The sequence below is a fragment of the Jaculus jaculus genome, chromosome 1, assembly GCF_020740685.1.
Source record: "Jaculus jaculus isolate mJacJac1 chromosome 1, mJacJac1.mat.Y.cur, whole genome shotgun sequence".
Classification (NCBI taxonomy): Eukaryota; Metazoa; Chordata; class Mammalia; order Rodentia; family Dipodidae; genus Jaculus; species Jaculus jaculus.
In genome coordinates, this window is record NC_059102.1 from 298,349,561 (window position 1) to 298,369,940 (window position 20,380).

At 42.1% G+C, this 20,380-nt stretch overlaps 1 protein-coding gene across 1 annotated transcript in view; it reads right to left on the reverse strand.

The window, feature by feature from the left end:
• Nucleotides 1–20,380, reverse strand: part of Axdnd1 (axonemal dynein light chain domain containing 1) — a 94,430-nt gene that overhangs the window by 13,194 nt on the left and 60,856 nt on the right. The window contains exons 19-22 of the mRNA XM_004658874.2: nt 19,413–19,509; nt 13,970–14,080; nt 6,348–6,461; nt 2,036–2,140 (exon numbers count right to left, since the gene is read on the reverse strand). Of these exons, the coding sequence (XP_004658931.2) occupies nt 2,036–2,140; nt 6,348–6,461; nt 13,970–14,080; nt 19,413–19,509 (427 nt within the window). The remainder of the gene's footprint in view (nt 1–2,035; nt 2,141–6,347; nt 6,462–13,969; nt 14,081–19,412; nt 19,510–20,380) is intronic.

The window sequence follows — 20,380 nt, forward strand, 5'->3', positions numbered from 1 at the left end:
GGGCCAGCTTGCACTTGCAAGATACCCTGTAGCTCCACCAGTTGATTGAAATGTTCTAGAATTAGGACTGTTTGCTCTCTGTGAACAATGTTGGAAGGATTTTCATTCAGAGAGGGCCCCAGAGTTGTTGTGCAACAAATTCTCAAAACTAATTGAATTAGGATATGCCTGAAGGTAAAATGGTTTTCTCCTGGTATGGCAGAGGTAAGATCAGTGCCAATGAGTCAGACCCAGAGCCAGGCTGCACAGCTGCACTTGCATACGCCGTTGCAGGCCGCGTGTGTGTGTGTGTGTGTGTGTGTGTGTGTGTGTGTGTAAATAAACAAACCGAAGAGAGTCTTGAGTAATGGATCGTCCATATTCCTAGTATGGTTGACACAGGACACCAGGAACAGTATGAATAAGAGCCTGCTTTATCAGGGCAGTCTGTTAGCCTATACCAACTGGTAGTAACTCGCCACCAGTCCTGTTAGGTCGTGCTCACATATGAACCCCTAGAAAATCCTGTCTTGCAGTCCTTTGCAAAAGAGTAATTGGAATTCTCCATGCAGGGCTCTGGAGTAGAAACTTAAGACTAGTTGGTTCTTGGAATCCCAGGGGCATGGCAAGTTACACATGCGCATTATGGGCTTGTTGTTTCTCTAGCCTTTGCTTCCTTTTTATTTCTGTCTCCAGCATCAATCGATTGTACAGACTTCTGGGAGCCGTTTTGAAATTAGGAAGAGCAATCACAACTGCCCAACGGGTGCCCTTCACCCTCTATTCCTGCTGAATGGAAGTTTTTGTTCTTAGGCCAGAGGCCAGTGTCTTTGAAAAGAAAAACAAGTCAGCAAACAAAACGAAAAGTAAGCAAAAGTCTGCATGTCTTCAGTGGTCCACAAGGGGTCTCCACATCTCTGTGACTAGAAAGAACGGGGAGCTCAGACCTTCATGACCCCACTGAGCACATGGGCTCAACCTGGCTCCCCGCTGTCCTGCCTGGCTCCAGAGACTGACTTTATGTCCCTCTAGATGGCACACCACGGATTGTCCTTCAAGAAAACAAGTTTTGGGCAAAGGGCTTTTCCCTAAGATTGATAGTATTGATTTTTTTTTAAACATGTCTTATGACAACACATTCCATTTTTTTCTGCTTACTTTTATCTTTGCCTCACAGTCTTAATGACTGACATATTAATGTATTATTGAAAAAAAAAACTTGTTGAAAAGACTCTACTTTAGGGAAATGTGCTGACAATTCACTCATGCATTATCGTCATGCCAATTTTGCCTTCCACATGATTGACCCTAGTTCTTCCCCTCCCTAAAGGTCCCTCAGTGCACGTCGGCTCTCCCGTGGGCCCGGCTCCACCTAAGCGATCCGGGTGTCATTCACGACCATTTCTGCCACAACATGGATCGTGCCTGTATCAATTCAATGCTCCCAATTTTAGGGTTGAAAAATGTGATGAAATCTATTGACTCCCTCCAAGAAAATGCACAATGTAAACGTGCTCAAGAAGCTTCAGAGCACTGATGGAAGGAAGCACGTCCACAGACTCCAAAAGTAACTGTCCTATAGAGACAGCAACCAACTAGAGCTAACCTATGTCTTCCGTGTCCTACAATGAGACTTCTATGGAGATATTTAAAATCTGGTATCAAGCGGTGTTTCTATAGCCTCTGTCTCTGAGTTCAAACTTCACAACACTTCCTATGGTTAAAGGTGTGTGCTCATTACAGCTGTCAGTGAAATGTGCCAAGTGGATGGATATGTGTAGAAATTGGTCAAATATTGACCATGAAATTGTTAAACTAAAAAAAGGGATGAAATTCTGCTATGAAAATGAGGCTTTAGAGGAGAGAATGAGTTTTGTAAAGTTAATATAAAAAAGGGAGTGTTCCAAACATAATGCTACAAGAAAATTTTAAAAAACCACCTATAAAATACATTACTTAATAGCCCCTGGTCATCTTGAAGGAACTTTAAGTTATAGTAGATACATATTATTTTCACACAATGTTTAGTATTTTTAGTTGGAATTTAGAGACGTACCCAGGAAGACAATGCCTTTTCTTCAAACAGTGGTTTGGAATAAAGATTTTTGTCTTTCCCAATGTATCGAAAAATTTTTTCCGTGCTTGCAGATGTTGAAGGTTCCTACAACACAGAAAAATCAAGAACCTGTTAGCTGGCTGGTATGTGACACTGTGGCATTGTCAAGTTACTTAAAGTCATGTATGAAGCTTTAATTTTTCATTTGCCTTACTCATTGAGCAGGATTTGAAAACTCTTTATTTGCTTGTGTGTGTATATACACCAAGGCCTCTCGCCACTGCAAACGAACACCAGACACATACAACTTTTTGTTTCTAGCTTACATGGGTGGCTTAAACATTGAACCCAGGCCAACAGGCTTTGCAAGCAAGTGCCTTTAATCACTGAGCCATCTCCCCAGCTACTCAGCAGGAGTTTTAAAGGCTTGCCCCAACAAGCACTTCCAAATTGGAGGAGCTGGGAAAGTGGGGACAGGAGGAACTAACTATGAGGAAAACAAGGTGGATTTCTCTCAGTCCTCAGAAACTCATAGCATAGAAGGAAAAACAGACAATAAAATGAATAGTTATGGCATACAATTACTGTTGTAATAAAGGTGTGTTCCAAGGGTTGAATATTTTATACAGTAAGGTGTTCTGCATTCTGTCTAGAAACTCTAGGAAGTATTTATAAAAGAAAAAGTGATGTTTGAAGATTGAATAGGTACTTGTAAAAGGGAGAAGAAACTGCCTAAAGTAAGTCCACAGATGATGACAATGATGACAGTTTCCATTTATTCTGTAAACAAATGAAAAAGAAGTTGATCTGTGTGTCAAGTACTTTTCCAGAAACAAACCAAAACATACTGACCAAAAGAATGTTGGGTGTTGTACATAATTTTTTTCCTGCTAGTCTGCCTTTACAGTGAGTAGAAGATGTAAATTAGAGCCTGGTGTCATAGCCACATTTAAACCACGTGTAAAGAAAGAAGAATCTGGGAAGTCAATCAAGACATTATAGAACAGGCTCTGTCCATACAGGGGGCTGAGACATCAAGTTGGAGAAATCAACCTCTTCCCTGATGGCGAGCTGACATCGTGCTGTGTTGCTTGCGCAGGGAGCGACGCCATCAACAGTCTTAATCAGCGGTGGACCCTGCCAACCTTTCGGCTGGCCAAACAGAAAAAAAAAAAAAAAAAGTGCTAGGATGGAGAGATTGCTCAGTAATTAAAGTGCTTTCTTGTAAAGCCTAATGACCCAGCTTCCATTCCCCAGTACCCAGGTAAAGCCAGATGCACAAGGTGGAGCATGCATCTGGAGTTTGTTTGCATCAGCTAGAGACCCTGATGTGCCCATTCTCTCTTGTCTGTCTTCTCTCTATCTCCTTCTATTTGCAAATAGATACATTTTTTTTAATGTGCCAACTGGTACAATGGTGGCATGTTGTTATGAAACTAACCACCTGCTCTCTGATTGCATTTGAGACCCTACCACAGGGGGGAATTCATGCCTGGTTCTGAAAACTGGAAAGTGGGGAAAGGGAGGGAATTATCATGGCTTATTGTCTACAATTATGGAAATTGCCAATCTTTTTTTGAGATAGGGTCTCACTCTGGCCCAAGCTGACCTGGAATTAACTATGTAGTCTCAGGGTGGCCTTGAACTCATGGCGATCCTCCTACCTCTGCCTCCTGAGTGCTGGAATTAAAGGCGTGTGCCACCATGCCTGGAGGAAACTGTTAATTTTAAAAAGTTTTTTAAAAAGCCTATGAATGGGCAGGTCATACACCTTAGAGAGGGAGAAGCTACTGTTGTTTGGCTAAATGGACATATTATACCCACCAAATTGCCCTCTAAATATTTGTGTTTATGCCCATTTCTTAATGCTACTCTCAATTTTGGTTAGAGAAGTTTCTCTTTTCAGATGGTGGTGATCAGTGATTCAAAATTCATCAAAGTGCTGAAAATAGTGACAGTGAGTGTTCAACACTAAGTGAGACAATTCTATGACACCCTCCAAGGCCTAGGGACCATTGTGGAAGAGGTGACAGAACAAATATAGGTGTCAAAGGATGGGAAGAGTGCTTTGGAATGTTGTCTTATAGACATAAGTGGCCATGGCATTTGTGACTTCATAGCCACTGTCACTACATGCACAAGACCTGCATAATATCAGACAAAAAAGAGTGATGACATTAAAATAGAAGAGGGAGTAGTTGAGAGATAATAAGGGGTTCAATGGAGAAAGGAGTGTGACAGGATGGGATTATGACCATGGTGCATTGTGTATATGTATGAGAGTTGTTAATAAAGAAGAAGATGTTGTGGAGAGCATTGGAAAAGCAGAATTCTAAGCCAAAGATAAGATAGTAATAATCAATCTATCCATTAACATGGGCTCTTCTGTCGCAATCATCTGGGTATTAGTACTGATTTTAACATTCAAAACTGTATTATTTCAGGTAAGTCAGTCCATCTTTCAGAGCTCATGCCACCTATGTATAAAATCAGGATGATATTACATACCTTGAAGTTAAGGGGTAATGTGCAGAGCATAGAACTTACAGTATGCATTCAATTACTGGTAATCATGTTATTATTGTTATCATCATTATTATTGTCATTATCACTGCAATTACCCAGGAAGGGGATTTTTGAGAGAAAGAGGCAAAAAGAGAGGAGAGAATGGGCATGCCAGGACCTCCAGCCTGCTGTGAATGAACTCCATATGCATGTACCCCCTTGTGGCGTATTTGTGACATTGCACACTTGTGTCACCGCATCTGGCTATGTAGGACCTGGAGATATGAACATGAGTTCTTGGGCTTCTCAGGCAAGCACCTTAACCACTAAGCCATCTCTCCAGCCTGCCCCCAGGAAGGGTTTTTATTACTACAAATGCATCAGCAGGAGAAGAGACTTGGCCTGAGAGGAAGGGGAAGGGCAGCTTAGCATGAAAGGTGAACCAAAAATGAGGAGTTTACACTACTGTTTGAAAAATGTGGCAATGGGAGTGAGGGAGATGACTCAGTTGGAAATGTGCTTGCTGCATAAGCATAAGGGCCTGCATTCAGCACTCATGTAAAAGTTGCAGGTATACACAGCAGTGCATACCTATAATCTCAGTGCTGGGGAAGCAAGACAGGGGAATGCCTGGGATTGGCAGACCAGCTAGTTTGGCCAACTTGGTGAACTTCAGGTTATGAGAGACCTTGTTTCAAACTACAAGATGGAGAGTGACTGAGAAAGACACCTGCCATCGACTTCTGGCCTCCATATGCATGTGCACATACATGCACACCCACACACATATATACATACACACATGCGCAACACACACCACATACACATCCACAGGAAAAAAAAAAACAGAAAAAAATATCTGGCAATGAAGGGATGAGGAAATAGTAGCTGTGCAAGAGGTAGACTGTGTTGTTTCTAAGACAGGTGAATGAGTGAAGCCAATGGAAAGTAGGTGGATTTAGAAGGAAAAAGGGATGCTTCTTTTTCTGAAGACAAAGTAACAAAAATGAATTTGCCTGAAGGTGTAGTCAAATCTGGATGAGGAAAGAAAGGAGGCTGAGAGGTCACACCAGATGACATCCTTCTACCTTCCCTGGTACTTACATATGCAGTCTTCACAATGATGAAGGGTGTGGTGGTGTGATTCAGGTGTCCCCCCAAAATGTAGGTGTTCTGAAGGCTAGGTTCCCAGCTGATGGAGATTTGGGGATTAACGCCTCCTAGAGGGAGTGTATTGTTGGGGGCAGGCCTATGGGTATTATAACCAGCTCTCCATTTCTGGTGTTTGGCATACTCTCCTGTTGCTATTGTCCACCTTATGCTGGACAGGGGTTGATGTCTGCTCTCTGCTCATGTCATCATTTTACCCTGCCATCGTGGAGCTTCCCCCTCAAGGCTGTAAGCCAAAATAAACCTCTTTTTCCCCACATGATGCTCTTGGTTGGGTGATTTCTACCAGTAATGCGAACCTGACTGCAACAAAGGGGAAGGAAAAACTAATATGAAATAATCATAACTTGGTTTTTACTTCTGTTTTTCTTTTTTCTTTTGGTCTCACTCTAGCCTTGGCTGACCTGGAATTCACTATGTAGTCTCAGAGTGGTCTTGAACTCACAGTGATCCTCCTCCCAAGTGCTGGGATTAAAGTTGTGAGCCACCACAGTTGGCTTATTTGTTTTTCTTTTGAGACAAGGTCTCACTGTCTTGTAAGATCTTGAACTCCTAGATTCTAGTGATCCTCTTGTCTCAACCTTCCAAGTAGCTAGGCTTATAGGCAACCCTCAAGATGCCCAGCAAATCATCTTACCTGTTCTAATATTTCTTCTTTCATTTCCTTCTGAGGCTCATTAACTTGCTCACTTTCTGTTTCATCTTCCTCTGAGGGAGGCTTATCAGGATCAATATAGATTTTTGCAGCTTCCTGTGCAATGGAATAACATTATTATAGCTTAGTATAGCTAAATATTAGCAATGATTATTCAAACATAGTAAATAAGTATTAATTCCACAACTGAGTGCCATGTTAGTGTTAGTGTTAGTGTTAGAACACAGTGGGTGGAAAGGATGGGCCCTGCCCTTAAGCAGCTTACAGTTTTGCACACAACACAATGCTATGGCTAGATATGGTCATATGGTCGGAACACCCAGCCTAGAGCACTTAGGGGACAAGAGTGAAGGAAGGCTGGTCAAGAAGGTTTCCTGGATATAATGATGTCAGAGTGTCAGAGTCCCCGCCCCCCCCCCATAGCATAATAAAGGAAAATAAGAAGGCATGAAATCATTTTACTTTTAGGCTTATGAAAGAATGTCTGAGGCAAACAGAACCAGGCATGATCATAAAACACCATGCCAAGGAGACTGGATTTTATCCTAAAGCCAGTGAGGCAGCAAAAAGGAAAAAAAAAAAATGCTTATCTGCTTTTCATTTAAAAATAATCGTTCTAGTCCCAGGAGAGTAAATTTAGAGAAAGGAAGAGAAGAGAGGGAAAGAGTAAGAGAGAACTAAAAGACACAAACAGAGAATAAACAGCACAGCGTTTGCAGGAGTGAAGAAGGGAGGATTCGAGAGATATTTAAGAAGTGATTCTTAGTAATGATTAGACAGACATAGGATGGTTAGGGGAAAAGTGCATCTTGAGTGACCCGTGGCTTGTAGTCTAGACACTAGCTAGGCAATGATGCCATTCACAGAAATAATGAACAAAGGGGTTTGAGGAGAGCATGAGTTCAGATGAGTGTGAGCTCAAGGTGCCACTGAGACATCTACAGGTAAACATGTGGATCTGAAGTCTCAAGGGCAGAATTTGGGCTAAGGACATATTTGACAGTTGCATTTAGTTTAATATAGGAAAGCAAATCATTTTTCTGTGTCAAACTTTTTCTGTGTGAAGTGACGCAAAGACTTAAGACAGGAAACTAATTACATAAAGTAGTGGGGGAGAAAAGAAGCCTGTGGAGGAGTCCAGAAGCAGCTTCTGAATTCCAGCACGGCCTCCAAGAAAGCTGGGAGTGAAGAAAAAGGAGTCAGCAATGTTGAATGCCTCAAAAAACTCTATTCAAGTATTAACTCGAAAAAATCCATATGTATCAGAGTGGTGTTGCAAAATGCCAAAGACAAAAATATCTTAAAAGTAGACACAGAGGGCTGGAGGGATGGCTTAGCAGTTAAGGCACTTGTCTGTGAAGCCTAAGGACCCAGGTTCAATTCTCCAGAACCCATGTAGGCCAGATGCACACAGTGGCATATGTGTCTGGAGTTTGTTTGTAGTGGCTAGAGGCCCTGGAACACCCATTCTCTCTCTCTCTCATAAATAAATAATTTTTTTAATAAAGTAGTTAGAGACACTATATTAATTGGTTGCAGAACAGGAAAATCAATTCGGACCTGGAGTGGAAGTTTCATACCTATTGGCTAGTAGTGCTGGATGGTGCTATACAGACTGATTGGCAGAGAAAAGTTGCCAACCATACAACCCAGCAGCAAATCCTACATTCTACAACACTGATCCACCAGGCAAAATGTGCACTCTGGTGCAATAGTGGCATTACGGTGGCAGGAATAACTAACCATTCTCTGATTAGATTTGAAGTGTGCTCCACAGAAGGAACTCATGCCTGGTACTGAAAACCAGGTTAAAAACCTGCGGCTGGGCACACTGTAGGCCATAGGGAAGAATCTATTATTGTATTGCTAAACAGATGTGTTGTCAAATGGGCTCCTAAATATTTATACCCACAGATTATCTCTACTCTCAGCTCTGGAAAAAAAAAAAGGGGGGGTATTTATTTTCTTTTCTCAGCAATCGAGGGGTAATGGAGAAAATCATAACTGGTCAACTGGTGACTGATGAGTATTCACCTCTACACAGGACAAATACATCATACCTCACCCCCAGGGATCATGGAACACTTCAGAAGATGGGACAGAAAGAATGTAACAACTGGAGTCTGTAGAAGAATTCTGTTACCTGGACATGAAAATTCCATTCACTCATGACCTTGAGGCAGCTGAGCCTCCCGGCACAAGACCCACACTTGCTGGGACCAGTCAATATTCTGCTAGAAATGGAGAATGGTTTGAGAGGCCACTCCCCTCTCTGATCTGGTGTTAATGGTTGCCAGGGGAATCATTGTCTTTCATGACAGAGCTACTGGTAAGAGATGAGAAGGGGCTGGAGAGATGGTTTGGCAGTTAAAGTGCTTGCTTGTGAAACCTAAGAACTCACGTTTGAATCTGCAGGTCCCATGTAGCCAGATGCACAGTGACTCAAGCATGCAATGCCACATATGCACCACAAGGGGGCACACGTGTCTGGAGTTCATTCATAGCAGCTGAAGGCCCTGATGCACCCATTCTCTATTGCTCTCAAAATAAATTTTAAAAAATTTAAAGAGATGAGAAGGAGTACAATGGGATTGAGAGGTCAAGCAAGGGTAATACGGGATGCATATGACAAAAATGCAATAGACATAAAAATTAAATTTAAATTTAAAAAGTATTCAGAGAAAAGAAATAGATTATCCTAAAAGGAACTAAATTCTCAACTGTCAGTGTTGCAAATATAATATATGGAAATAAGCAGAAATAGTATTATCAATATACTGAGGGAAGAATATTATTTTAGGGATAGGTGTATACCTAGCAAAAATTTTTAAGAATGGGATTGAAATGAAGACATTTTCAGAGAAAAACTTAGTTTGTCATCAATAGACATTCTAACTAAATAAAATTCTAAAGGTTAAAGCAAAAGAAAAAAACCTCCATATAAAAGGGCTGAGATATCTGAATGAACAATGATGAAATTAAATGATAGAGCGAATCCAATGTCAGCATATTTCATGAAGTAAAATTACTAATGACATTTCTATTAAAGTCAGAAGCAAGTACGGGATGCTTGTGCTCTCTGCTACTATTTAACCTTGAATTGGGAGAATTATTCAATGCAATTCAATTAGAAAATGCAATTAGAGGTATCAGAATTGATAATAACATAAAACTACATTTGTAGACAATTCATTAAGTATCTAAACAACTCAAAAGATTCCATCAAAAACCTAAAACTAGTAGTTTAGTAAAGTCACACCTCATTTTAAACTAAAATGCAAAAATCAGTAACACATATAGAACCAGCAAAGGGAGTTTCTGAGGTCATGTTTACATGACTATTCTTTTTTTGTTTTAATGCTTAGAGGAAGGGTCTCGCTTTAGCCCAGGCTGACCTGGAATTCACTATGTAGTCTCAGGGTGGCCTTGAACTCACAGAGATCCTCCTACCTCTGCCTCCCAAGCGCTAGGATTAAAGGCGTACACAACCGTGCCTGGCTTTCATATAGTGACTAGTTAGAAACTACAATAAAAAGAATATCTCAGTTAAAATAGTAAAATAAAATACTCAGATTTAAACCTAACTAGAAATGTGAAGATGAACAAATTATAAAATGTTATTTACAGTTATAAAAATAGGTATCTCATAGTCCATGTTCTTAAATAGAGCAAAATAAGAATGTTGGTTCTTAGTTGATATACACATTTAATATTATATCAGTTTTCTTTTTATTTCTTTTGTTTATTTTTATTTATTTATTTGAGAGCAACAGAGAAAGAAAGAGGTAGAGAGAGAGAGAATGGGCGCGCTAGGGCCTCCAGCCACTGCAAACGAACTCCAGATGCCTGCGCCCCTTGTGCATCTGGCTAACGTGGGTCCTGGAGAATCCAGCCTCAAACCAGGGTCCTTAGGCTTCACGGACAAGTGCTTAACCGGTAAGCCATCTCTCCAGCCCTATACCAGTTTTTTTTTTAATCATACTGTTATAGTGCTAGATTATTAGGGTATATTGAAGAATAAATGGTTTAAAAAAAAAAACCATGAAACCTGGAAAAAAGGTCAGTGAGGAGGGCTAGGCTGACTACATTTGACAACGTATCAGGGCTGGAGAAATGGCTTAGTGGTTAAGCACTTGCCTGTCAAGCCTAAGGACCCCAGTTCGAGGCTCTATTCTCCAGGACCCACGTTAGCCAGATGCACAAGGGGTGCAAGCGTCTGGAGGTCCTTTGCAGTGGCTGGAGGCCCTGGAGTGCCCATTCCCTATCTATCTATCTGTCTCTTTCTCTCTCTGTCTGTTGCTCTCAAATTTAAAAAAGAAAAAGACAGTGTATCAAAAGGCTCAAAAATCAAATATTCTGGTAATGACCCATGAGTAGAGAAGAAGATAAGAATAGAAAATTCAAGCCGGGCATGGTGGCACATGTTTTTAGTCCCAGAACTCGGGAGGTAGAAGTAGAAGGATCACCATGAGGTCAAGGCCACCCTGAGACTACATAGTGAATTCCAGGTCAGCCTGAACTAGAGTGAGACCCTACCTTGAAAACCAAAAAAAAAAAAAAAAAAAAAGAAAGAAAGAAAGAAAAAAGAAAAAGAAAGAATGAAAGAAAAGAAAATTAGAAAATTCAGGGGCTGGAGAGATGGCTTAGCAGTTAAGGCATTTGCCTGAGAAGCCTAAGTACCCAGGTTCAATTCCCCAGGACCCACATAAGTCAGATGCACAAGGTGGTGCATTCATCTGGAGTTTGTTTTCAGTGGCTGAATGCATGGTGTGCCCATTCTTTCTCCCCCTCCCTCCCTCTCTCTCTCTCTCTCCCTCTCTCTCTCTCCTTCATTCTCTCTCAAGTAAACAAAATAAAATTAATAAAATACGAAACTTTCTTTTAAAAAAAAGAAAATTCAGAAATAGGGCAAATATGGTCAAGTGTTAGAAACATAGTGATATGAAAGAGAAATCAACCTCATTTCTATTTATCTAAAAGGTTGAATTAGGAGGAATTAAGAAATCAAAAAAAAGGGCTGGAGAGATGGCTTAGCAGTTAAGCGCTTGCCTGTGAAGCCTAAGGACCCTGCTTTGAGGCTCGATTCCCCAGGACTCACGTTAGCCAGATGCACAAGGGGGCGCACGTGTCTGGAGTTCGTATGCAGTGGCTGGATGCCCTGGCGCGCGCACGTGCGCGCGCGCGCGCTCTCTCTCTCTCTCTCTCTCTCTCTCTCTCCCTCTCTCTCTCTCTCTCTCTCTCTCTGCCTCTTTCTCTCTCTGTCTGTTACTCTCAAATAAATAAATAAAAATAAACAAAAAAATTAAAAAAAAAGAAATCAAGAAAAAGAACACCATGGGATATTTTTTACAATCACGGAAAACGCTAATAAAAATTTAAAAAAATGCCGGGCATGGTGGCGCACGCCTTTAATCCCAGCAGTGGGGAGGCAGAGGTAGGAGGATCGCAATGAGTTCAAGGCCACCCTGAGACTACAGAGTTAATTCCAGGTCAGCCTGGACCAGAGTGAGACCCTACCTCGAAAAACCAAAAAAAATAAAAAAATTAAAAAAAAAAAAAAAGAAAAAGACCAAGTTAGGACCACTAGGTAGAAAAAACAATTCAGGGAGACACGGTACACGGAGCTCAATGGGAAGAACAACATTCAATGCTCAAGTGCTTGCCAAAGCCATAGGAGCTGTGTCTCACAGTAGGTCTCTGTCACTTCAGACACTCGACATCTGGCACAGTCCTCATGCTGGACACTACATTAGCACTCAGGGACCGGACGCATACAAGGCCGAATCCAACCATCTTCAAAACTTCTCTTCTGCTCTCATCTCTATGACTCTGTAACTTCTTTTTGTCCTAGATCTGATGTGAAGCCAAGATTATGACTGATATTTTATCAAGTTTCTAAATTTGTACTGCAATTTCAGTGGTCAATTCAAAAGTAGTTCTACCCAAAAGTTGGGCAGCACAGAAGAGCAAGGATTTATTAAATATTTTTCATTTTAAGAGTGGTGCTTAAAGTCCTATAGATGTGTAGACAGAAGCTCCCCATTCCTTCTCTGCCCCAGGAGACTGACGTGCACACCTTCAGGTCACACCTGTGGAGGAAGAGAGCACTGGAAGCTTCCTCAGAAGTTACTGGAGATGAATGACCTCAAGGACACTGACGGGAAAATAAAGGCTGGTGACTGCCTCTAAGGAATCACCATCCATTGATTTGGGGTTCTTGGCAAACAGTTGTTAAAACCACAGCAGCATCCAGGCATGGTGACTCGTGCCTATAATCCCAGCCCATGGGAGACAGAGGCGAGAGGACCGCCACAGTCTGAGGCCAGCCTGAACTGTCCAGTGAGTTTAATCCAATTAAAGCGAGCGACTGTCTCCAAACAAACAAACAAACATGCAGACATGCACACCCCCAGGATTAATACAGGGTGGGAATGTAGAATGGAAGTGCATGAGGCAGACTGAGGCCACCATATCGAAGCAGGCAGAGAGGCCCGCCAAGGCAGCTTTGTCTTGTGAGGCGCACCCACAAAAGAACAGAGTGAGCTGAGCCAAAGGCCACCTGGAAGGCTTGGAGATGCTAGCGCAGGTGACAAAGACTGGTGAGTTTTAACAAAACTAGTTGTGGGTTGAGGGCGCAACGCATGACTAATAAGACCCTGGGTTTAATCATCAGCACCACCACAAAAAAAAAGAAAAAGAAAAAGGAAGAGTAAGGAGGAAGAAGGAAAAAGAAGTAAAAGAAGAAATTGTGGGGCTGGAGAGATCTTAGCCGTTAAGGCACTTGCCTGTGAAGCCTAAGGATCCATGCTCAACTTCCTAGATCCCACATAAGCCAGACGCACAAGGTGACACATGCCCAAGGTCACACATGTGCACAAGGTAGTGTACATGTCTGGAGCTTGATCACAGTGGCTAGAGACCCTGGCGTGCCAATTCCTGCGCTCTCGCTCTCATTTAAGAAACAAAAAAAGACATTATGATAGGGAGGAGAGAGAGAAAATCACAGAAAATGAGACAAACATCAAGGGACATGTTTTTTAGAATGGAAGAAATTGCCATGTTTATAGATGATTTTTCGATTGATACGATGGAACTATTAAGAAGATGCTAAAGATACCAAAGAGAGTGGGTGTTTCACACGAAATCAAAGTCTCAGAGTCGCAGTAACCTTGGCGGACTGGAAGGAGGAAGGTTGCTCAGCAGCAGCCGGGGCTGAGAAAGTCACAGGGGACGGTGGAGCGCCGTGACCCCTGCAGAAGTAGAACTCAGAATCGTGTGCTCGCAAAGGGAGACAAGATGTTCGGGTGGAAGATTCACTTCCTGAGGAGGAAGAGCCACCAGAGCTCCAGACCCGGGCGCATGCTCTTCCAACAGTCCGTGGTGAGGACGCAGCACACCGAGCACTGGCGGCTGAGCCCTGTCTGCTACAGAAGTTCTACTCATTTTCTTTTCTTTTCTTTTTTTTTTATTTGAGAGTTAAACTTGTTTTATTCTCTCAGTCACAAGGGCTAACCTCTCCCCAGTACCCATATAAAGCCAGATATACAACGTGACAATTCTACTCATTTTCTTATAAACCAATCATGCTGATGTGCATCAAATACCTCTTCCCCAAGCAGTTGTTCTGCTTCTTCGAATGTCATTAAAACTATTTTTTTGCCTTTGATATCAGAAAGGAGGTAAGAGCACGTGCTGATCCACTCGAAACATTCTTTCTGAGAAGAGATGAAAGAAAAAAAAATCAGATTACGTTAAGTCATTCATTTACTTGCTTCTGTTGAAGAACTTTTAAGTACGGTTCCTCTAAATAGAATTCCTCCCAACTAGTTCAAAGATTTGTGCAGAAGTGTCTTACTATTATGAGCATAGACATAAACTGCATCATCTCTTATTGACAGGGTTTGTGAATTGGGGTGTGTATGTGTGTGAGACACACACACACACACACGTGTCACCATGCACATGTGGAGGTCAGAGGACAACTTTCAGATGTCAGTCCTCACCTTCCACCTTGTTTGAGGCAGGGTCTGTCATTGGTCACTGCTTTGATCACCAGGTCTGGCTGGTTCACGAGCTTACAGAAAATCCTCATGTCTCCATTTCCCATCTTGCTGTATGCAGGCTGGAATGAAAAGCCTCCACAGCCTTTGGCCTTTTGTGTAGGGTCTGGAGATCTAAAGTCAGGCACTCCCATGTGTGCGGCAAGCATTTCAGCCATGGAGTCATCTCCCCAGCCTTGTGGGCCGGGTTTTAATGGGACAAACTGTGAGGAGAAGTCCTAAAACCCAAGGCAGGACTTTTGAACTCACTAACACATAAATGGCCTATCCTCATAAATTTTAGACAGCTGACCAGGTCAGAGTGATTGCCCGCTAATAGGAGCAGCCAACACTTACATGATATTAATTATATACTAAGCACTTTTCTAAGTATTGTGTCTATATTAACTCATTTCATTCTTAACATGAGATATTGAATATTTATAATAGCACCAAATAAAATACTAATAGATAAGTCTGACAAAAATATTAAAATTATATACTGAAAACCATAAAAATTCAATAGAGACTTAAATGCATGATGACAATACTGTTTTCACAGATCCAAAGACTCAATGTTGCTAAGATACCAATTGTCCACAAACTGATCAACAGATAAAATGTAGTCTTAGCCAAAATATCAGCAAAAGACTTAGAAAAGTCTGATCAGTGCTGAAAAAAAAAAATTGGAGGACTTAAACTACTTGATGTCAGAGGTTACTATAAGTCTAAAGTAATCCAGACAGTTTGGTAGAGGGAACATTGTTGACAAATAGTTCAACAGAATGCAACAAAATGTTTATTAAAATACCTACACATAGATGGTTAATAGATTTTTTCTTTTTTTTCCTTTATTTTATTTTTGAGTGAGAGAGAGAGAAGGGGGGGGGTGGGGAGAGAGACAGAGAATGTGTGTGCCAGGGCCTGTTAGCTGCTGTGAACAAACTCCCGATATGTGCACTCCCTTGTGGTGCGTGTGTGACATTGCATGCTTGCTTCACTGTGCATCCTGCTAAGTGGACCTGGAGATTCAAACATGCATTCTTAGGCTTCACCGGTAAGTGCCTTAACTGCTAAGCCATCTCTTTAGCCCAGTGAGATTTTTAAACAGAGATGAAAAGGTGTCTCTGAAGGATTGATGTATCACTGACCTTGCTGGGGAATTCTTTGGGACCACAAAACATAAATTGGAAGATAGCCAGACTCTGGGAGTTATTAGACCACTTTAGCAGCCCCAGTCCCCTCCCAGTGGATGATCAGTAAACAAAAGAAAAGGCTCTACCTTCCCATTATGCACTCCCAAAGAAAAGTAAACAGTGCACAGAGACAACCCAAAGTTTGTTTAACCCTCACCCCACTCTTGCCAGCTCAGGCTGTCCTGAAGCCTGACTCCTTAAAATCCCCAGTGCCCACTCAAGCGGGCGCCATTCTCGTGTCCCGCAGGAGACTGCTGCCCCTCCGGCTACTCCGATACGTCTGTGCTGCTGGGGTTGGCTCTTCTCTCTTTCTTACATTCCTCATGTCACCTGGTCAATCCCAAATCCTAACAATCTCAATAGATAAATGAGGGTCTTTTTAAACAAATTTTAACCCAACAATTAGATTTCCAAATGCCACAAAAGGGAGCTTTAAAGCCAAACACAGTGGCTCACATCTGTAACCCAAGCACTTGGAAGGCTGAGGGAAGAGGACTGCCATGAGTTCAAGGCCACCCTGAGTCTGAGGTCAGCCTGGACTAAAGTGAAACCCTAACTCTTGTTGCCTTAAACAACAACAAATTAAGTTAATCATTACCTAGCACCATAGAGCTTTAATTTTTAAAATATTTGTAAGTATTTATGAGCAGACAGAAAGGAAGATGGGTATGTCAGGACCTCTTCCCAGTACAAGTAAACTCCAGTTACATGCACTACTTTATGCATTGGGCCTCCAGCCACTGCAAACAAACTCCAGAAACATGCACCACCTTGTGCATCTGGCTGACGTGAGTCCTGGGGAACCAAGCCTCAAACTGGGGTCTTTCGGCTTCACAGGCAAGCGCTTAATCGCTAAGCCATCTCTCCAGACCCCATCTACCTTCTTTTATCCCCTCTCCCTATCACCCTTCCACCAAACCGCTTTTTCTTTTCAACTAGTCTCTCTTCTATTTTGATACCTTCCTCTGTCACACATTATGGAATGTTGATGGGACTAATACTGTGCAGGTCTTGTGATGCTATAGAGTTTTTTTAAAATTAACTCAAAGTGTGTCTTAGATTTGTGCCTTAACTTGGAATTATATAATGTGTAGAAGAAAACATGGAAGAAAATCTTTGTGATGATGACAAAATTTTCCTTTGAAATAATACCAAAAACAAAATCCATAAAAGAAAAAAAAAGATAATTATCAAAATTAAGAACTTCCTAGTTCTTTTAAAAAATATTTTATTTATTTATTTAAGAGAGGGAGAGAGAGAGAGAGAGAGAGAAAATGGGTGCACCAGGGCATATATCCATTGCAAATGAACTCCAGAAGCATGTGCCACCTTGTGTATCTGACTTATGTGGTTACTGGGGAATCAAACCTGGGTCTAAGCTTAGGCTTTGCAGGCAAACACCTTAACCACTAAGCCACTTCTCTAACCCAGAACTTCCTATTTCTCAGTCACTGTTATGAGAAGAAAAATCACAGACTAGAGGATGTTTACACATCACATATGCATGAACTGACTGTTGCATTCATGACCCCACAGTGGCTAGGGACACCCCACAAGAAGTGCACTGGTTTGATCTCATTGACACTTGACATGGAGGAAGGAGGAAACAGAAGGAAAAAGACAAGAAAATGGTGGAAGGACTTCCTTGAAAGAGGAGGGTCCTCAGTGATGGGAGAGGAGACGAGGGGACAAAAGAGGAAAATGGGATGATGGGGATATGACTGAATGTTCATAACATTATCGTTCTCAATAAAAAAGGATCCAGGGAAACTGGGCATGGTGGCGCACACCTTTAATCCCAGCACTTGGGAGACAGAGGTAGGAGAATTGTTGTGAGTCGGAGGCCAGCCTGAGACTACATAGTGATTCCATGTCAGTCTGGGCTAGAGTGAAACCCTACCTTGAAAATCCAAAAACAAAAAAAAAAAAAAAGAAAAGAAAAGGAAAAAAAGAACTGAAGAAGATGGCTTAATGGTTAAGGCACTTGCCTGCAAAGCCAAAGGAGCCAGTTCAATTCTCCAGGATCCACGTAAACCAGATGCACAAGGGAGCACACGCATCTGGAGTTTGTTTGCAATGGTTGTAGGACCTGACACGCCCACTCTCATTCTCTCTCTCGCCCTCTCTCTCTCTCTTTATCTCTTCCTGCCTCATTCAAATAAATAAATAAATAAATAAATAAATAAATAAATAAATAAATAAAATATTTAATTTAAAAAAAAAGAATTAAGTGACTGGAGAGATGGCTTAGCAGTTAAGGTACTTGTCTGAAAAGCCTGATGACCTGAGTTCAATTCCCCAATACCCATGTAAAGCCAGATGCAAAAAGCAGCACATGTATCTGGAGTATGTTTGCAGTGGCTGGAGGCCCTGTCGTGCCCTTTCTCTGTCTGTCTTCTATCTCTTTCTGCTTGCAAGTAAAAAAACAAAAATATTTTAAAAAGATTTAAAAAAAAATAAAAAATTGGAAACAACTCCATTGTCAACAGTGGATGGATAAATTGTGTATAGTCACTCAATAAAAAAAAATGCTGTTGGGCTTTTGATAGGAAGTGTCCCCTCAAAGGGTCAGTGAGTGGTGCCACTGAGAGGTGATGGGATCGTGAGGGGAAAACTCCCATCAACAGGTTAATCCTCCAGGAAGTTCTTCTGAAAGGGCGAGTGGAAGATAGGGCTTTGTTGGAGAAGTAGATGAGGGTGTATCTTTCAAGGGTGTTTCTTTTTCTTGTTTGGTTTTTTGAGGTAGGGTCTCACTCTAGCCCAAGCTGACCTGGAATTCACTGTGGATTCTCAGGGTGGCCTTGAACTCATGGAGATCCTCCTACCTCCGCCTCCCGAGTGCTGGGATTAAAGGCGTGCAACACCACACCTGGCTTCTCTTATCCCTAGACCCTTCCTGTTTTTTTTTTTTTCTCTCTCTCTCTCCCTCCTCTGGCTGCCGTGATGAACTCTACTCCATCAAACTCCCTCTGCCATGATGTTCTGCCTCCAACAAGGCCCAAAGCAATGGGGCCAGCTGCCCATTGACTGAAACACCTGAAACAAGGAGCGATAATAGTGTCTCCTTTCAAGTTGGTTTTCTCAGGTATTTTGTTACAGTGATGACAAGTGACAAATACAACAACTCAGTAACTGAAATGCAGGAACTTTTGATAAAAACAATATGAGTGAATCTTATCATAGTTCAGCTCAGCCAAGAAAGTCAGACCACGGGCTGGGGAGATGCCTCCGTGGCCATATGCTTGCCGTGAGGACGAGGGTTTGGCTCTGTAGCACTCACAGAAATGTTGGGTGGGCCTGATGACCACCTTTACTCCCAACACTGAGGGAAGTGGACACAGGACCCATGAGGCAAACTGGCTAGCTAGACTAGCCCAATCTGGGGACCTTGACACAAGTGAGAGACCCTGTCTCAGGAAATAAAGAGGACAGTGACTGAGGAGAGCACTCACCCAACATCAACCTCTAGCCTCCACGTGCACATATATATGTGTGACACACACACACAAATAAAAAAAAATCAGGCCAAAGAAATCACATTCTGTATGATTCTACTTATGTAAATTCTAGAAAATGCGAACTTCAGGGTCAGAGAGTGGGTCATATAGCTCCCGGGATTGAGATGAGGTTGAAAGGAGAGATTAGAAAGGGTGTAAATTTGAGTGTGTCAGACACATTCACCACGTTTATCGGGGTTATTTGAATGGCTTCGTGCATTACAGACGTGTATACTTCAAACATGTGCAGTCTGTTTTAAATCAGTTAGACTTGGAAAACTTGCTAAAGACGAAACTAAGGGAAAGCGTGATTACCTTCATTTGATCCAGTTTCTGAATGTCCTTCGCAGGGTTTTTTTGAAAGTGAGCTGCTCTAGTCAGAGCCAGTGCTCTGACCATCCCTTTGCAACAGCTGCCGAGAGAGGAGAGGGAGGGAATGAGAGCGAGAAGGAGTGAGAGAGAGGGAGGCAGGGAGGAAGACTGGGAGGATTATCACTCCACCCTCCTTCCCGGCTTGCTCCTCCCTCTCCACCACCAGGGGGCGGTGCTGAGACATTCAGGAAGTGGTCCTAGTGGAGGTCCTTCGTGGTTGGTGGTGTGCCCTTAAAGGGGACTGTGGCCCTTAATCTCTTCCCCTTCCCCTTCCCCTTCCGCATCCTGCTGTAAAGGGAGAATGCTGTTCCCTCACGTGCTCCTGCAACGGTGGCGCCGCCTGGACTGCAACATCCAGCACCGTGAGCCAGACACACCTCTTCTCATTAAAGTTAATTATCCTAGGAACTTCCTAATAGAAATAGGAAGCTGACTAATAATATTTTTAGCATAGTCTATTTTTTGTTGATTCTCTTAAGAGTTTAAAATCCAGAAGGCATTTATTTAATCATAAATTTTACTGTAATAACTAAGGTACTGGCTCACTAATGCAATGATTTGTCCATTTCTAAATCTCTCTCCTTTGTCTTCTTCATGGTCTCCATCCATCTCATCTTTGACCATTGATACACTTGAATTGAAATGAAGGACAAATTCAATGATAAGAGCTACTTCCCAAACTTAAAGGCACAATGAAGCTTTCATTTCAGTTAACAGATTACAATTTTCAGGCGTCATCGTTATTTGGTGTGAGTCTTATGTTTGGATATGATACTGGTTTTTCTTTCCTTTTTCTTCTGGGGACAGGCTGGCCTCAAAGTCACTGTGTAGCCAAGGCTGATCTTGAACTCCTGATTCTCCTTCCTTCAGTCCAATGTGCTGGAATTATAGGCACGGGTCACCACCCCCAC